Source organism: Zingiber officinale, chromosome 2A, assembly GCF_018446385.1.
Source record: "Zingiber officinale cultivar Zhangliang chromosome 2A, Zo_v1.1, whole genome shotgun sequence".
Taxonomy (NCBI): Eukaryota; Viridiplantae; Streptophyta; class Magnoliopsida; order Zingiberales; family Zingiberaceae; genus Zingiber; species Zingiber officinale.
This window is the reverse complement of record NC_055988.1, coordinates 103,870,728-103,883,506: the sequence shown is the minus strand read 5'-3', so window position 1 is coordinate 103,883,506 and position 12,779 is coordinate 103,870,728. Positions and strand designations below refer to the sequence as shown.

Below are 12,779 nucleotides of genomic sequence, written 5' to 3'. Positions count from 1 at the left end.
CCTTTGATTATGAGGGTCGACTACCTTTTATAGGATCAAGACTCTCCGCCATGTTATCTTTGTGCCCCATTGTTTTTCGCGATCGTTGCCACATTCCTAGAAATAAATGACTATTACAACTCATTTATTTCGAGGTAAATAATTGTGTTTTCCGCCTTTCTCACGATAACGGTTTGTTACTTTAATTCTTGATAGCTGGGGCAGTTTCAGTTTAACCTGAGGGAGTTCAAAATATGAATCAGGACCTAAGAGTCGAGAGCCGAGTCGGGAGTTGAGAGTCGGGAGACGGGAGCCGAGAGTCTGGAGTCAGGAGCACAACTTTCCTGGACTTTTGCCTTCTACTTTGGCAAGATTGTTGACCTTTTTAGTCATGTAACCTCCGTTGATTACCCCTGCATCACTATACAATAAGGGTTCAATTTTCTATATCAAACTTCTGCAATGCTCGAACCACTCATGATGTTGGATCTCTCGTTAGAACTCATCTGTGACGTAGTTGATGACATATTTGGAAAGCATACAATCTAAGCTATCTATTAGTACCACTTTTATTAAGAAATATTGCGAATTTTAATATATATATATATATATATATATATATATATATATATATATATATATATATATATATATATATATATATATATATAATAAATAGATGAATTAAATCATTAGGATGTGAAATGAGGGCACTAAATTAAAATTGAATCAAGTTCAAATTAAATCCAACGGATAGGTGCGGAGATAAAGTTTATGTTGGTTCAAATTGAGATTGATTTAGAGTTAATTTGGTCAAGTTATGATTGAACCAAATTTAAGGTTTAAATTAGTTTGATTGATTTAAAATAAATTAAATTTTTTTTCAATAAATCTTCTATTTCATTTTTTTTTTTTCCTTTTATGTGTACATATTGCAATCCCATTTTACCACATGCCACCCCTTTGCCCACCATCTGTTTTATTTTTTTCTTTCTTTTCTTCCTTATTTATTTCTTCTCATTCTTTTTTTTCCTTTCTCTTCTTTGGCAAACAAGAAACGCATCATCAACTTTGGGTCATAGATAAGCTTTGGGGATCACGAATAATTTTTTAACTTTGAGTAGTAGATAAATTTTAAGGATTGATGAATTATTGTTTCAACTAAACTAAGGGTTATAGTCACAATTTTCTAATTTATGTTCGTTACGCTCTTTAAATTTAAAATTTAAACTATCTATCAATACTAATATTTATTTATTTTAGTCATCAAGATTAAAAATCCTAGCTATGCTGAGTTGATGAACCCGTAGGATGAGTCATCATATAAATTATTTATTTTTTCTCTTTTCAAAAATCTTCTAAAGACAGAGATACTTATTTAAAAATCATTTAAATAAAGAAACAAAGTGTCTTGAAATATAAATATAAGAAAATATAATAAAAACTAATAAGAAAGAAAATATTAAAATAGAGAGCGCAAAAGATTGTCATAGAAGAAACGCTCATTAGTTTGTCATAGTTGTTTGGGTTGAAATTTCTTGGCTCAGTATTTATAAATTCAAAATGATTAACAAAATCCTATCTAGGGTCATCATTGTTGGACCAGTTGATTCATTTCTAATTGTCAATCGACTAGGTGCTCTTTCAGTCAATTGATGTATATCTATCTTCCAATCGACTCTTCTAGATCAAGTTTCAACACAATCTAGATTTGAAAATTTTCTATCGTTTGTGTCATCAACTAACCTAGATCTACTAATCTTATATTGACAGTGACATGAATGGGCTCTTAACAATTAGTTGACTAATCAAATATCATTAGTCAATTATGACGCATCGTAGAAATTTTACTACTAATGAGATCATAATTTTAAGAACCTTGGTCGCTTGAAGCGGCTTTCACAATTATTTTCTAATTTATCTTAATGTTCGATAAAATTTTTTTGATAAATTTAAAAACTGAATATCTTAATTTAAAAAATTTATATTATTAGTCAACTCTTTTCTTTAATTAATATTATGTTCAACCATTGATTTTTTAAATAGTAAGTCAAATTCTAAGTGTCTTGGTCAATAGACTAAACACAAATAAAATCCTTTGTTTATAGTCCTTTAGGCTACAGTTGATTTCCCAGTCTACTAGCCATATCCGTCGACTAATTAAAATCAATAGTTGATTGATACATTGATTTTGACTTAAACATCTGTTTCTTTATCAAATCCTTGTCTAACTGAGAAAACTGTCTAGCCCAAAATAAAAATAGCTTATAGTGTCTCTCTCTCTCTCTCTCTCTCTCTCAAAAAAAAAAAAAAAAAAAAACCTTCGAAACTTCTTATTTGCTAAATCCTATTAGACTTCTTCTAATTATATCTAGTCAATGTAGATTTAGGACTTCTACATGTTAGATGATCACCCTCAACCTACCAAACCATGTCTGTCAAGAAGTAATGATATTTTCATTGATCTATTAGTTAGTCTTCCATTATTAATGTCAATTAGTCTTCACTATTGCACTTATCATATAAATGTCAAAAAGATCATTCTTTTGTCACCATCCCTAGATTATATAAAAAGAGATATTCAGATGTCTCTCACAACCTGAAATATAAATCATGAAATCAGTTTATAACTTATTAAAATCATATGATTGATTTTAATATTTAGATTATATTACACGCCCTAAGGTAGAAGGAGCCAGAGAAGCGCCGAGGCTACGGCGCGGTTAAAGATCCTCCAATGGTTAATCAGAGATTGATTCTCAGCTGCGGCGTATATTTTTCTGCAATAGAATGACAAGTCCAAGAACGCTTGTCTAGATGGCCATCGCGAGCACTTTCCATTCATCCTAATGGAAATTTCCGTGGGATCGATCTGGATCAATCATTTTCAAGATTGAACTAGAGAAAAATCAAAGGATAAAGGAGAGTAATTTCGCAGCAAAAAGTAAGCAATTTTTTACCCAGGATTGCGAGGTAAATATATATGCCATTAGTGGGAGTTTGTTTCACGCCACCTCGGCCGCCGGCGGCTGGTTGAGGTCGACGTCAAAGGGAAGCTTTTTTGCTGGCGTCAGCGATGCTGGATAATTTCTCGAGAGCGTTGCGTCCTTGATTCCAGGCAAGTCAGTAGGCGGCGCCGCCCCAAAATAACCGCCGGAGCTGCGCCCTGCTGCGCGCTCCGGCATCACAACAGCCTCGAGGAAAGAGAGCGGCCGCGCCGGGGCGAGGCGGGGGTACGCGCGGCCGAGCTCGAGGTCCGGCGCCGGGCGGGCAGCAGCTGCGGCGCGTGGAGAAGGGGCGGAGGATCCTGCGCTGTAGGGGTCGACGGCGGCGAGGGAAGCCGGGAGGCGGGGGAAGTTGGTCTTGGCCTTGGGGCCACGGAGCTGGATCGCTGCGGCGTCGTAGGCGCGCGCCGCCTCCTCGGCGGCGTCGAAGGTGCCGAGCCAGACGCGGCTCTTCTTCACCGGGTCACGGATCTCCGCCGCGTACCGCCCCCACGGCCGCTTCCTCACCCCCCGGAACCGCACTTCCCTCCCCTGATCTCCACCTACGTCGCCATCCTTCGACCTCGGAGCCATGAGGCGTATTCTCGCAGCGATTAGGTACAGATTTGGATTGCAGTGGAAGGAAAGGAGACGAGGTGAGGTGGAATATAAAGAGCGGCGGAGGTCTCCGAGAGAAACGAGATGGTGGCGGCGGAGCGGAGAAAATGAAGAGAGGATTAATAATGGGAGCAGGAGACGTGGGTGTTTGACCGACAGCGCCAGCCGCCCTATCATTAAATCTAATTGGATGCGTATTAAAGATGGCCATCGAGGCGGCTGTGACCTGGCCCATCCATCCGGCACGCGCTCGACGGGGCACGAAAGTCACGCCGTCAAGCAGCGGCGCCATGGCAGCGGCGCCGGTCTCCCTCTCTTCCGCCACGCCTCCCACTGCGTCGTCGACGCGCTAGTTCATAATTGTTGGTTTGTCGTTTAATGTAACATTTCAAAAGAAAGCGTCGAGTTACAATTTAAATCAAATAAATAAATAAATAAATAAATAAACAGGAAAAATAAATTAATGGTGATGATTCAGTCGCCGGAATGGTTGTGGGAAGATTCCTCCTCCTCCTCCGACGATGACGACGACTCGGAGTCGTGGAAACGGCCGAAGAAGCTGTCGAGATGCCAGGGGCAGTTATCGTACCAGCTGCCGTGGGTGGCGGAGGCCCGCCACTGCTGATCGGCGATCATCTCCGGCGAGAGCCCCCAACGCTGGAGCTCCTCCCGGGAGTGGTGGATGGCGAGGCTGTACTCGCCGCCGGGGCCGAGCTGCATCACGCGGAGCTCGCAGTTGTCCAGGTTGCTCAGCATCTCGAACTGTTCCACCGTCCACTTGAACCACTTCATCAGGAACACCCTCGACGTCAGCCCGTGCGACACGATCACCATATTCAGATCCATGCTCTCGTCCTGCTCCAGCCGCCTCATCTCGATGTCTCGCCACAGCGACTCCATGAAGCCTGTCGAGTGTAAACAAAACGTTGGAATTGATTCGAACTCAGATGGGAACATCGAGATGTCAACGGAAGGATCGTACTCGCGACGCGGTCGAAGACGTCGGCGGCGGACTCGCCCTCCGGGAAGCGGAAGAAGAAGCGGCCGAAGCGCTCCCGCGTCTGCTTGATGGCCTTCATCCGCTCCTCCACCTGGAAGTTGCCGAAGTCCTGCTCGCGGATTCGGCACTCCTCCCGGGCGCCGATGATCCTTCCCCGGGAGAAGGCGCGGCCGATCTCCCGCAGCGTCGCCCGTGTACGTTCGTACGGCGACACGTAGAAGTAGACCTTCCACCGCTCGCCTTCCGACACCACCACCTTGATCTTCTCCCCGGCGGTGCGAGCCTGCTCGACGCCCAGCCGCGTGAGTGGGATCCGATAGTCCGGCGTGGTGGTGTACGCAGCCATGTCCAGGTTGCCCTGGCTCTCCCCGTGCCGGACCAGAATGATACGCTTGGGGAGACTCCTGTGGCAGGCCTTCGAATGCTTGTCCATGGCTCTCTTCCTTGCCCCCTACCTCCTCCAACTAATCCCACCAGCAATTTATAGCTTCTCTCTGGTTCTTCGTTACTTCCAGCTGTAGCCAAAGCCAATCTGGAGAGGGACCGAGGAATTCTTAGCTGCATCACCGACGTTAGGTAACGTGGCTTGTCTGACAAACGAAGTACCTGAGGTCCCTTTCACGTGCAGCACCATGAGAGACCATGAATTCTGTGAAGAAACGCCATGCCGGTGCAGGTTTTTTACGGCAGCTTCTTTCAGTTTCTTCAGCAAAAAATGGAAACAGAGGAAGAAAAATTAGCAAGATCTGCATCTTAATTTTCTAAGCAAAAGAGATATTTAGTGCGAAGATAAGCAGCACGAAAAGTTGCGTGAACGAGTTCCCGCGAATTGTGCTTCTTGTACAAGTAGGTCACCAGTATTACTTCGCCCACATCTACAGCATAACAGCACGTCCAATTCTTTAAGAAGAAGGCAGTTGAACAGAATCTCACAAACAGTTGCAAAAGTCATGACCAATTCAGAAGCAATCGAATGGAAAGGGAACACAAGATTTTATCCTTTTTTAATCAATCTTGATAAAGTAAAACACTTGAACGAAGCATGATGGTAACAGGAAGTCAGCACAGCAAAGGCAGCTAGTTAATTAGAAAATTTGGATGGGCATGTTCAGTCTACTGTCATACAGTTTGAAGTATCATTGAGTTGACTTCCACTGGAAGAAAAGAAAACCGGCAAAAATGCACACTATACTTTGGGATCAAGCGATGTTGTACAGTGATGAGTTTAATAGATAAGAATTGCAGAAACAGCTATTGATTTGAAAACGATGGCATTTGGAATCTTTTAGCATGCAAAGTCCGGGGGTTGCAGGAAATCTTATAGGAAGATCAACAGGCTCGTGTATGTGTTTTCATACACTGCGTGAGATTTAAAATCATGCACCCCAAAAAGGAGCTTGAGCTTGGAAGGAACCTAAGATTGTACCTCAAAAAGAATGTTTCATTAGAAAACATGACCTGAACCTACTGATGCCAAGGTGTCTAGGCTTAATCCTGATCAATCAACAAGGAGCTCATTTTTATACCAAACATCAGAATTTCTCAACAGATTGCCCTCGAATTGAAGGCTTACAGGGTAGCATGAAGGGAAATCTCATACCTAATCATGTTTTCAGGTAGCTATTTCCTCGATTATTAATGATTGACTAATTTCCTAGTAGAGTAACAATGCTCAAACAACTCGGTTGAATAACCATGTCTTAACAAATTTATATTATCTTGCAAGTTCTGAAGATAAATAAACATCTTGATTAAAAATGGTGAAATATACGAGATGGCCATTGTCCCATAGCTAAAGAAGTCATGTTGTCACATCCGAGATATCCCATAAAACTAGTAGTCCCTAAACATACTAAAGAAGTTATGTTATTTATATATCACTTACTGAGAAAACAAACTCTGCATATATAAACTGTCATCTCTATAGAATTCTCAGAGATTCTTCTCAACTATCATTCTTGAACTCGAGACATTCCTAAACTCGAGACCAAAATTCAAGTCCTAGAAATACTGCCGATCATAATAATTTTAGAAATTGAATAACTAGCAACAAGGAGCAAAAAATATAGACAAGATGAACTCAGAAAACAAACTAGAACAAATAGGTTCACCATCACAGTAAGTTTAGAAATTCAACAACTTGTCCGTGGCAAGGAGAGAAAGTTATAGAAAAGACAAAGAACACAAAGGAAAAAAAACTAAAACAAATAAGTTCAAACAGACAAAAGTTCATGTGATTTAGCAAGATTACTGATCCACAACTGCATATAGATCTCATTAGGTTATCAAACTAGCATGCATGGTATATCAAATGATTTTGGTTGAGAGGCAAACAAATAAATTGCCTGAGGGCTCGACCAAGACTAAGTATTAAAAGAACCAGATCTAAGTGATCCAAACCACCAATTTGGCTCATCTCTCATTTTTTATGTTGATCATTACATACATCCAGAATCTTCTCTTTTCTAGTTTTTAGTTGTTATTTTTTAATTTTTCTGTAATGCTAATTGACTCATATTTAACTACATATAGGAAGTCACTTGTTGAGACCCTATGAACCAATTGAAACTCTCGGTCAATACTAGAACCACAGCGATCCAAATTATGGAAGGTTCAAAAGAAGATTAAGATGATGTGAATGTAAAAGACCAGCAAACAAATTAGGTTGTTCCTTAAGGTTGGAATTGAACTTTCTAGATGTTTGTAGATGCATAAATATAATCTCTTACATACATGGAAAAAAGAGAGAATAATGGATAGTGGAGAAATTTCAAATGGAACACTTCGTGTAGGTTACAAATGACTCATAAGGGAGGATTCCCCAATTAGAAACACAAGTCTCTCATCTCTCTGGTTTTATTTGGGCAGGTAGCTCCTTTCTAAGGGTGAAAATGAGCCAAACCAGGTCAAGCCAAGTTTGACCATGTTCAAGATTGTTCATTTAGTACTTATCGAGCTTGTTTACACTTCTCTATTAAAATCCTTATCCAGCTTAGCTGAGCTAGAACTTTTTATCAAACCCAAATAGAGACATTGTTATCCTTGTAATTTAGTTAAAATATTGATTGAATAAATGAAACATAGTATTTTTATTTTAAATTGTATAGAATTTTAAATTCTAGAAATTATAATGAACCATATTTTTTCATGTATCTGAATAAAAATAGAGAAATACGACCGTAATTAAAATTTAGATAAGTTAATAAATAAAATTATTGAGCTGAAAATCGAGCCTATTCGCAGGCATCTTGTTCATTTGTAGCCTACCTTTTATCAATCCCTAGATGTAAAAGATTATTGCAAGTGGTTAAACAACATTGAAGAAACATTTGAAGATAAGATAAGATATCCATCAGTCAAGTACAGTTTACCAGATTTTGTTAAGCAATAGACACATTGGGCATCTTAACAAGCAACAACAAAAGAGCAAACCTTATTTGGTAAAATGCAAATAAACTTAATGAATGGGAAATTATAACGGAACAACAACTTCAAACATTCCTATGCGCAAAAGCAATCAAAAGATCCCTGATTTGTTATAGAAATTCTACATACAAACAAACATTTTGAACTATAAACATCAAAATAAGTTCCGAATTAATTGGTTGTAATTAGAATCTGAAGGAGATAAAATCACGTTGTTTACGTGAAATAACCCCCATTAGATCAAACTCACTAGGAATTATCAATTTTCAAAATCCTATAATAATTTTCAAGGGGAAAAAGAGATTCGGAACTATCGATAATACAAGCCCCAATTATACAAACAAAACTACATTGATGATAATAATAGCCATCAATTCGCCGATAGACACACGAAAGAAAAAAAAAGAACAATCAACCCGATGCAACAGGACTGAGAAGGGAGACGAAGGCGACTAATTGATTCGAGGGTTTGGCCTTCGTACCTCGGGATCTTCATCTCTGGGCGGCGACGACACGGAAGAGCATGCGGCATTAGGTTTTCTCCGGCCGCTTGGCGGTGAGGCGAGATTGCATAAGCATCCAAACTCTTCCGCGTGTACAACTAACTAAAATAGGCAAAATTTCGTTTTGCCATATAATTTCTCTTTAAAAGAAAAACACCTATGGAATTTCAAAATGGCAATTATCCTACAAAATTCATGACAAAAAAAACTACTAATTATGTATATCGTCTTAATTTTTTTTTTAAAAAATATCAAAATAATGTTTAATCCATATCCGAAATATCGTATGTGCTCCATCTTGAAATGAATACAGCCTTATCAATCTAAGGTATTCTGAGATAATGTACAGAGGGAATTTTGAATATTAAATTATGAATAAAATATTATTTTTCATAATTTCCATCCATATTCTTTCATATATGGAACTCAACGAAAACTTCAACTACAAACATACTAAACAAGTTATCATATACTCAATTTTTATAATATTCAAATCATATATTATACTCAATTTTCATCAAAACGGATTAATAAAATTAAAAAATTCTAAATTATTTTAAATTAAAATTAATGTACTCCAAAAACCTCTTTCATATATGTCTCAGATTTAGAATAATATATTTTTAAATTTACACCGACTTATCAAATTTATTAGAGGCTCATTATAAAGTGTAGAATAATAATACTTACTAATCCATATACCATCAATAAATTTATAGAACTCATGTGATTCAAAAAATTATTAAACTTTTGAATTTTCAAATGGTATAGATTCATTAGTCAGTTTTATCCGACATTGACTTATGAACTTAAAGAATTTTAAATCATTAAAATTAAAATCAATGTACTCCTAAAAATCTCTTTAATATATTTTTTTTGCCTTGATCTGAATTCTATAAGCGAATTTTTGAATTGGTAAAATAAAAAATATACAGGTGTACATTCAATTTAATTCGCGTTTTTTAATTTAAGTTATCAAATTTAGATCCGAACATATAAATACATTAAAAAAAAATAGAAATAAATTAATTTTAATTTAAAATAATTTAAAATTTTCTAATTGACTGGTAAATCTATAGAGAAAGAGAGAGGTATTTTCAAGAATATAATATACATGAGCTCACTACGAATCACACGAAACCAATATGAGCATGTGGTCTAGCTACGAGTCACGATCGTCAGAAAGTGAGTTGTTTTTCCTTCTTCCTATTTCTTATCCACAAAGGCAAAGCATCCATGTGGATAAGAAAACCCCCAGGCAAATCGAAGGTGTCACGAGATAGAGTTTTCTCATACTCATTAAATAGAAGGCAAATGCTCAGAAAATAACAATTAAAATTTCATGGAAAATCCCTATATAATTCAGGTCACAAAGGACCATTATCAACATGCGTCTCTTGTTTCTCATCTCCCCTGCTGCGGGAACAACTGGCCTCCGATTAACTCCTAGTCACGCTGGCGCGTCGTACATGGTACACGAATCTTGAAGCTTCGATGCCTGATCAACGCCGCGGCACTACCTTGCCTATATATATTTATAGGCATTGCAAGTTCTTAATTTACAATGTCGTTTGGACAGGAATAAACTATTTTGAAAAAGGCTGAATAAAAAAAAAAAAAGAGGATAGAGAAATCTCGATCGTCCGTTTCCACCGCGCATTCAAATTCCGAAGAGAGGCAATATCTCCCATATCCAAGTTTGATTCGACTGTGCAAATGATACAGGAAACACGTAAAGAAACGAAAGGATTTGATTGTGACGTAGAAATAATAATGGTAATGGATTGATTCCTGTTTTGTATAGGTCAGCAAATCCTCTAACTTTCCTACCTTCCCTTCTTATGCACCGCCGGCGCTTCACTTCCCCTTCTCGCTATAAATACGTTATCTTGCCATCGTTTCAGTTACCAGTGTAAACCCTAGCCCACATAATCCTCGACTTCGCCGGACCTGTCAGAATCGCCACTCTCAGATGGCCAAGAAGAAGGCAGCCTCGGCCGCCGCAGCAACCGCTCGGCCGTCGGCTGCGCCAGCGGCGGATTCGCAGCATCCTAGAGACACGGCGCGAGACACCGTGGAACTGGAAAACCTCAAGACGCTGAACCGGATACTGGTCGGGAAGGCAAATGAGCGGAAGAAGAAGTTGGACGAGATATCCGCGGAAAATCAATTTACTGGCGACCTCCAGCGCGGCATCACCAGCCTTGTCGTCTCCTTCCGTCTTGCCGAGATGGGTGACGAGAAGAAAGCAGCGGAGGGGAAGGCCAGATCTACGGAGGAGGCTCTCGCTCGTGCTCGTTACGAGTTGAAACTGCTAGACGAAGAGAAGGGTGCGATAAAGAAGGCGTTGGATGAGGCAACCAAGGGGAGGGAATCGGCCGTGGTTGAACTCGAGAAAATGGAGCGTCAGGCAGAGGAAAGAGAGGCAGAGGTGCGGAAGGCGTCCGAGATGCTTTTGTCCGAACTTGAGCAGAGAAAGGTTAACATCCAATCCTTGGAAGCGGAGAAGGCCGCCTTGTTAGTGAAGGTTACTTCATTGGAGGAAGCTTTGAGGAACGATAGTGACAAATTACAGCTAGTTTTGAAAGAGAAGGGTGAGACAGAAAAAGATTTGAAGACTGCAATCTTGGAGAAGGATGCATGCAAAAGGGAATTTGAAGCGATGTCTTTGGAACTTGAAACGACTACGAAGAAGATGAATCATTTTACTGAAGAATCTGTTGCTCTGAAAGAAATGATTGTGAAAATTCACCATGAATACAAGGAAGAAAAGTTGAATTTTATCAAGGAGATGGAAGCATTGTCTGAAAGACTTCGTGGTATTGAATGTGAAATTGACCAGGACAAAACCGTGTTTGAGGCTTCAATTTGTAGTTTGCAGAGTAAGGTTTTGGAGCAAGAAAAGAAAAATTTAGATCAGAAGTTGGCTTTAGCAGATGCAGCTCTCAGAGAGGCCAACGAACGTTTAGAGTTGGTTACCGAAGAACACAATGATGTCAAGAAGGCTATGTATCAGGCAAGATCAGAGAGAGATCTGAGCCAGAAGAAGCTTGCAGAGGAAGAGGACCTGAAAGTTATGGCTACAAGGGAGACAGAGAGTTTGAGGAAGGAGTTTGACTCTATTGTAAGGGACAATGGAAAATTGCAGCTTGTCATTGATAATCAGAAAAATGAATATGAAAAAGAGATTGATAGTTTGAGGGTTGCTGTCAAAAGGGTTGAAAAGGAGAAAGAGGCAATCCAAGAAACAAGAACTAAGCAGGATGCTGAAATCTCTGATTTGCAAAGAGAGGTTGCAGACCTTATGTCTAATGTGTCTGACCTGAATGTTGCTAATGAAGAAGTGAAGGGCCTGAGTTTGCAGATAGAAGAGTTACAGAAGGAAAGGGACAATGTGCGTGCAGAGCTTCAAAAAGCTATGGCATCATTTGAGAGTCTTGTTGCAGAGAACGAAAGAATTAACATAGAAAGTGATGCTTTGATTAGAGAAAATGAATCTTTGTCTAAAAAACTGAGTAGCAGCATGCAAGTAATCAAAGAGATGGATGAGAAGGCCAGAGCTGCAGATGAAAGATTGTCAAGTGTTGTGGCCATGCTAAGGAGTACCTCAAAGATCATCAATGGTACAGAAGAGGGCAATGCGAACAATGTTGGAAGAGAAGTTGTCACTGAACATGAGTCATGTGAGAATATCAATGATATGGCAGGGGAATTGGAAACCATCAAGGCCGTTCTCGAGTGCAGAGCTTTAAAGATAGAAGAATTGAACAGTGAAATCAAGGTTTTGCATGGTTCCCTTGCGGAGAAGGATGGAATTTGGACTTGGCTTTATCCTACTGTCTCCACTGTTGTCGCTGCTGTCTCCATTGCCTATGCAGCAAAACGTTAGCTCTTGGAGTTCTGCAATCTTCTGGATCTAGAATCCCTGCAGACAAAGTATTGCAATCAAACATTTTCAATGTGCTTTTGATAAAATATCATTCTATAGCAGCCCTCTTTCTTGACATATGAGTATTTTTTTGTTCATCTACATTGACATATGTTTAATGACTTATGAGATTCTGATATCGAAATAGTTCCCAAGTAACCCAAGACACATTTAAAAAAAAAAAATTCTGGCATGGTGCTCATGAGACTTTGAGCTTGCATGTTGGCACTACATTCCTGTATCAGCTATGATGAAGACAATGATCTCTTTTTGTCTCACTAGTCTCCTCTCTTGTAATCCTTGTCCTCTTTATGTTTGACATTTTGATGAATCATGGCTTA

At 39.4% G+C, this 12,779-nt stretch overlaps 3 protein-coding genes across 5 annotated transcripts; 1 reads left to right on the top strand and 2 right to left on the bottom strand.

Annotated features, from left to right (window-relative positions):
• Window positions 1-2,579: 2,579 nt before the first annotated feature.
• LOC122041808 (ethylene-responsive transcription factor 4-like) lies at window positions 2,580-3,739 on the bottom strand. The gene is made up of 2 exons (XM_042601630.1): window positions 2,940-3,739; window positions 2,580-2,851 (listed from the first exon to the last, which is right to left on the bottom strand). Exon 1 carries the CDS (start codon window positions 3,555-3,557, stop codon window positions 2,985-2,987), a length of 573 nt encoding a protein of 190 aa, XP_042457564.1. The 5' UTR covers window positions 3,558-3,739; the 3' UTR covers window positions 2,580-2,851; window positions 2,940-2,984.
• A 222-nt stretch (window positions 3,740-3,961) lies between these two features.
• On the bottom strand, window positions 3,962-8,601 carry LOC122041807 (phosphoglycerate mutase-like protein AT74). 3 transcript variants are annotated; one of them, XM_042601629.1, is made up of 4 exons: window positions 8,490-8,601; window positions 5,188-5,284; window positions 4,564-5,113; window positions 3,962-4,486 (listed from the first exon to the last, which is right to left on the bottom strand). In XM_042601629.1, the coding sequence occupies exons 3-4, from the start codon at window positions 5,012-5,014 to the stop codon at window positions 4,056-4,058; spliced, it is 882 nt and encodes a 293-aa protein (XP_042457563.1). In that variant the 5' UTR covers window positions 5,015-5,113; window positions 5,188-5,284; window positions 8,490-8,601; the 3' UTR covers window positions 3,962-4,055. The 3 variants fall into 3 exon arrangements, with proteins under 3 accessions (XP_042457563.1, XP_042457561.1, XP_042457562.1); XM_042601627.1 differs by having other exon boundaries at window positions 5,188-5,456; window positions 8,490-8,594; XM_042601628.1 differs by lacking the exon at window positions 8,490-8,601 and having other exon boundaries at window positions 5,188-7,684.
• A 1,881-nt stretch (window positions 8,602-10,482) lies between these two features.
• Window positions 10,483-12,399, top strand: LOC122043862 (M protein, serotype 24-like). The gene has a single exon (XM_042604430.1). The coding sequence runs from the start codon at window positions 10,483-10,485 to the stop codon at window positions 12,397-12,399; it is 1,917 nt and encodes a 638-aa protein (XP_042460364.1).
• Window positions 12,400-12,779: the final 380 nt, after the last annotated feature.

Excerpts from the sequence above, each read along its gene's own strand:
- LOC122041808 (XM_042601630.1), bottom strand. The coding sequence starts at position 3,557 with ATGGCTCCGAGGTCGAAGGATGGCGACGTAGGTGGAGATCAGGGGAGG.
- LOC122041807 (XM_042601629.1), bottom strand. The coding sequence starts at position 5,014 with ATGGACAAGCATTCGAAGGCCTGCCACAGGAGTCTCCCCAAGCGTATC. Across the intron at positions 4,487-4,563 it reads CGTCTTCGACCGCGTCGCGA|GCTTCATGGAGTCGCTGTGG; the intron begins GTACGATCCTTC and ends TACACTCGACAG.
- LOC122043862 (XM_042604430.1), top strand. The coding sequence starts at position 10,483 with ATGGCCAAGAAGAAGGCAGCCTCGGCCGCCGCAGCAACCGCTCGGCCG.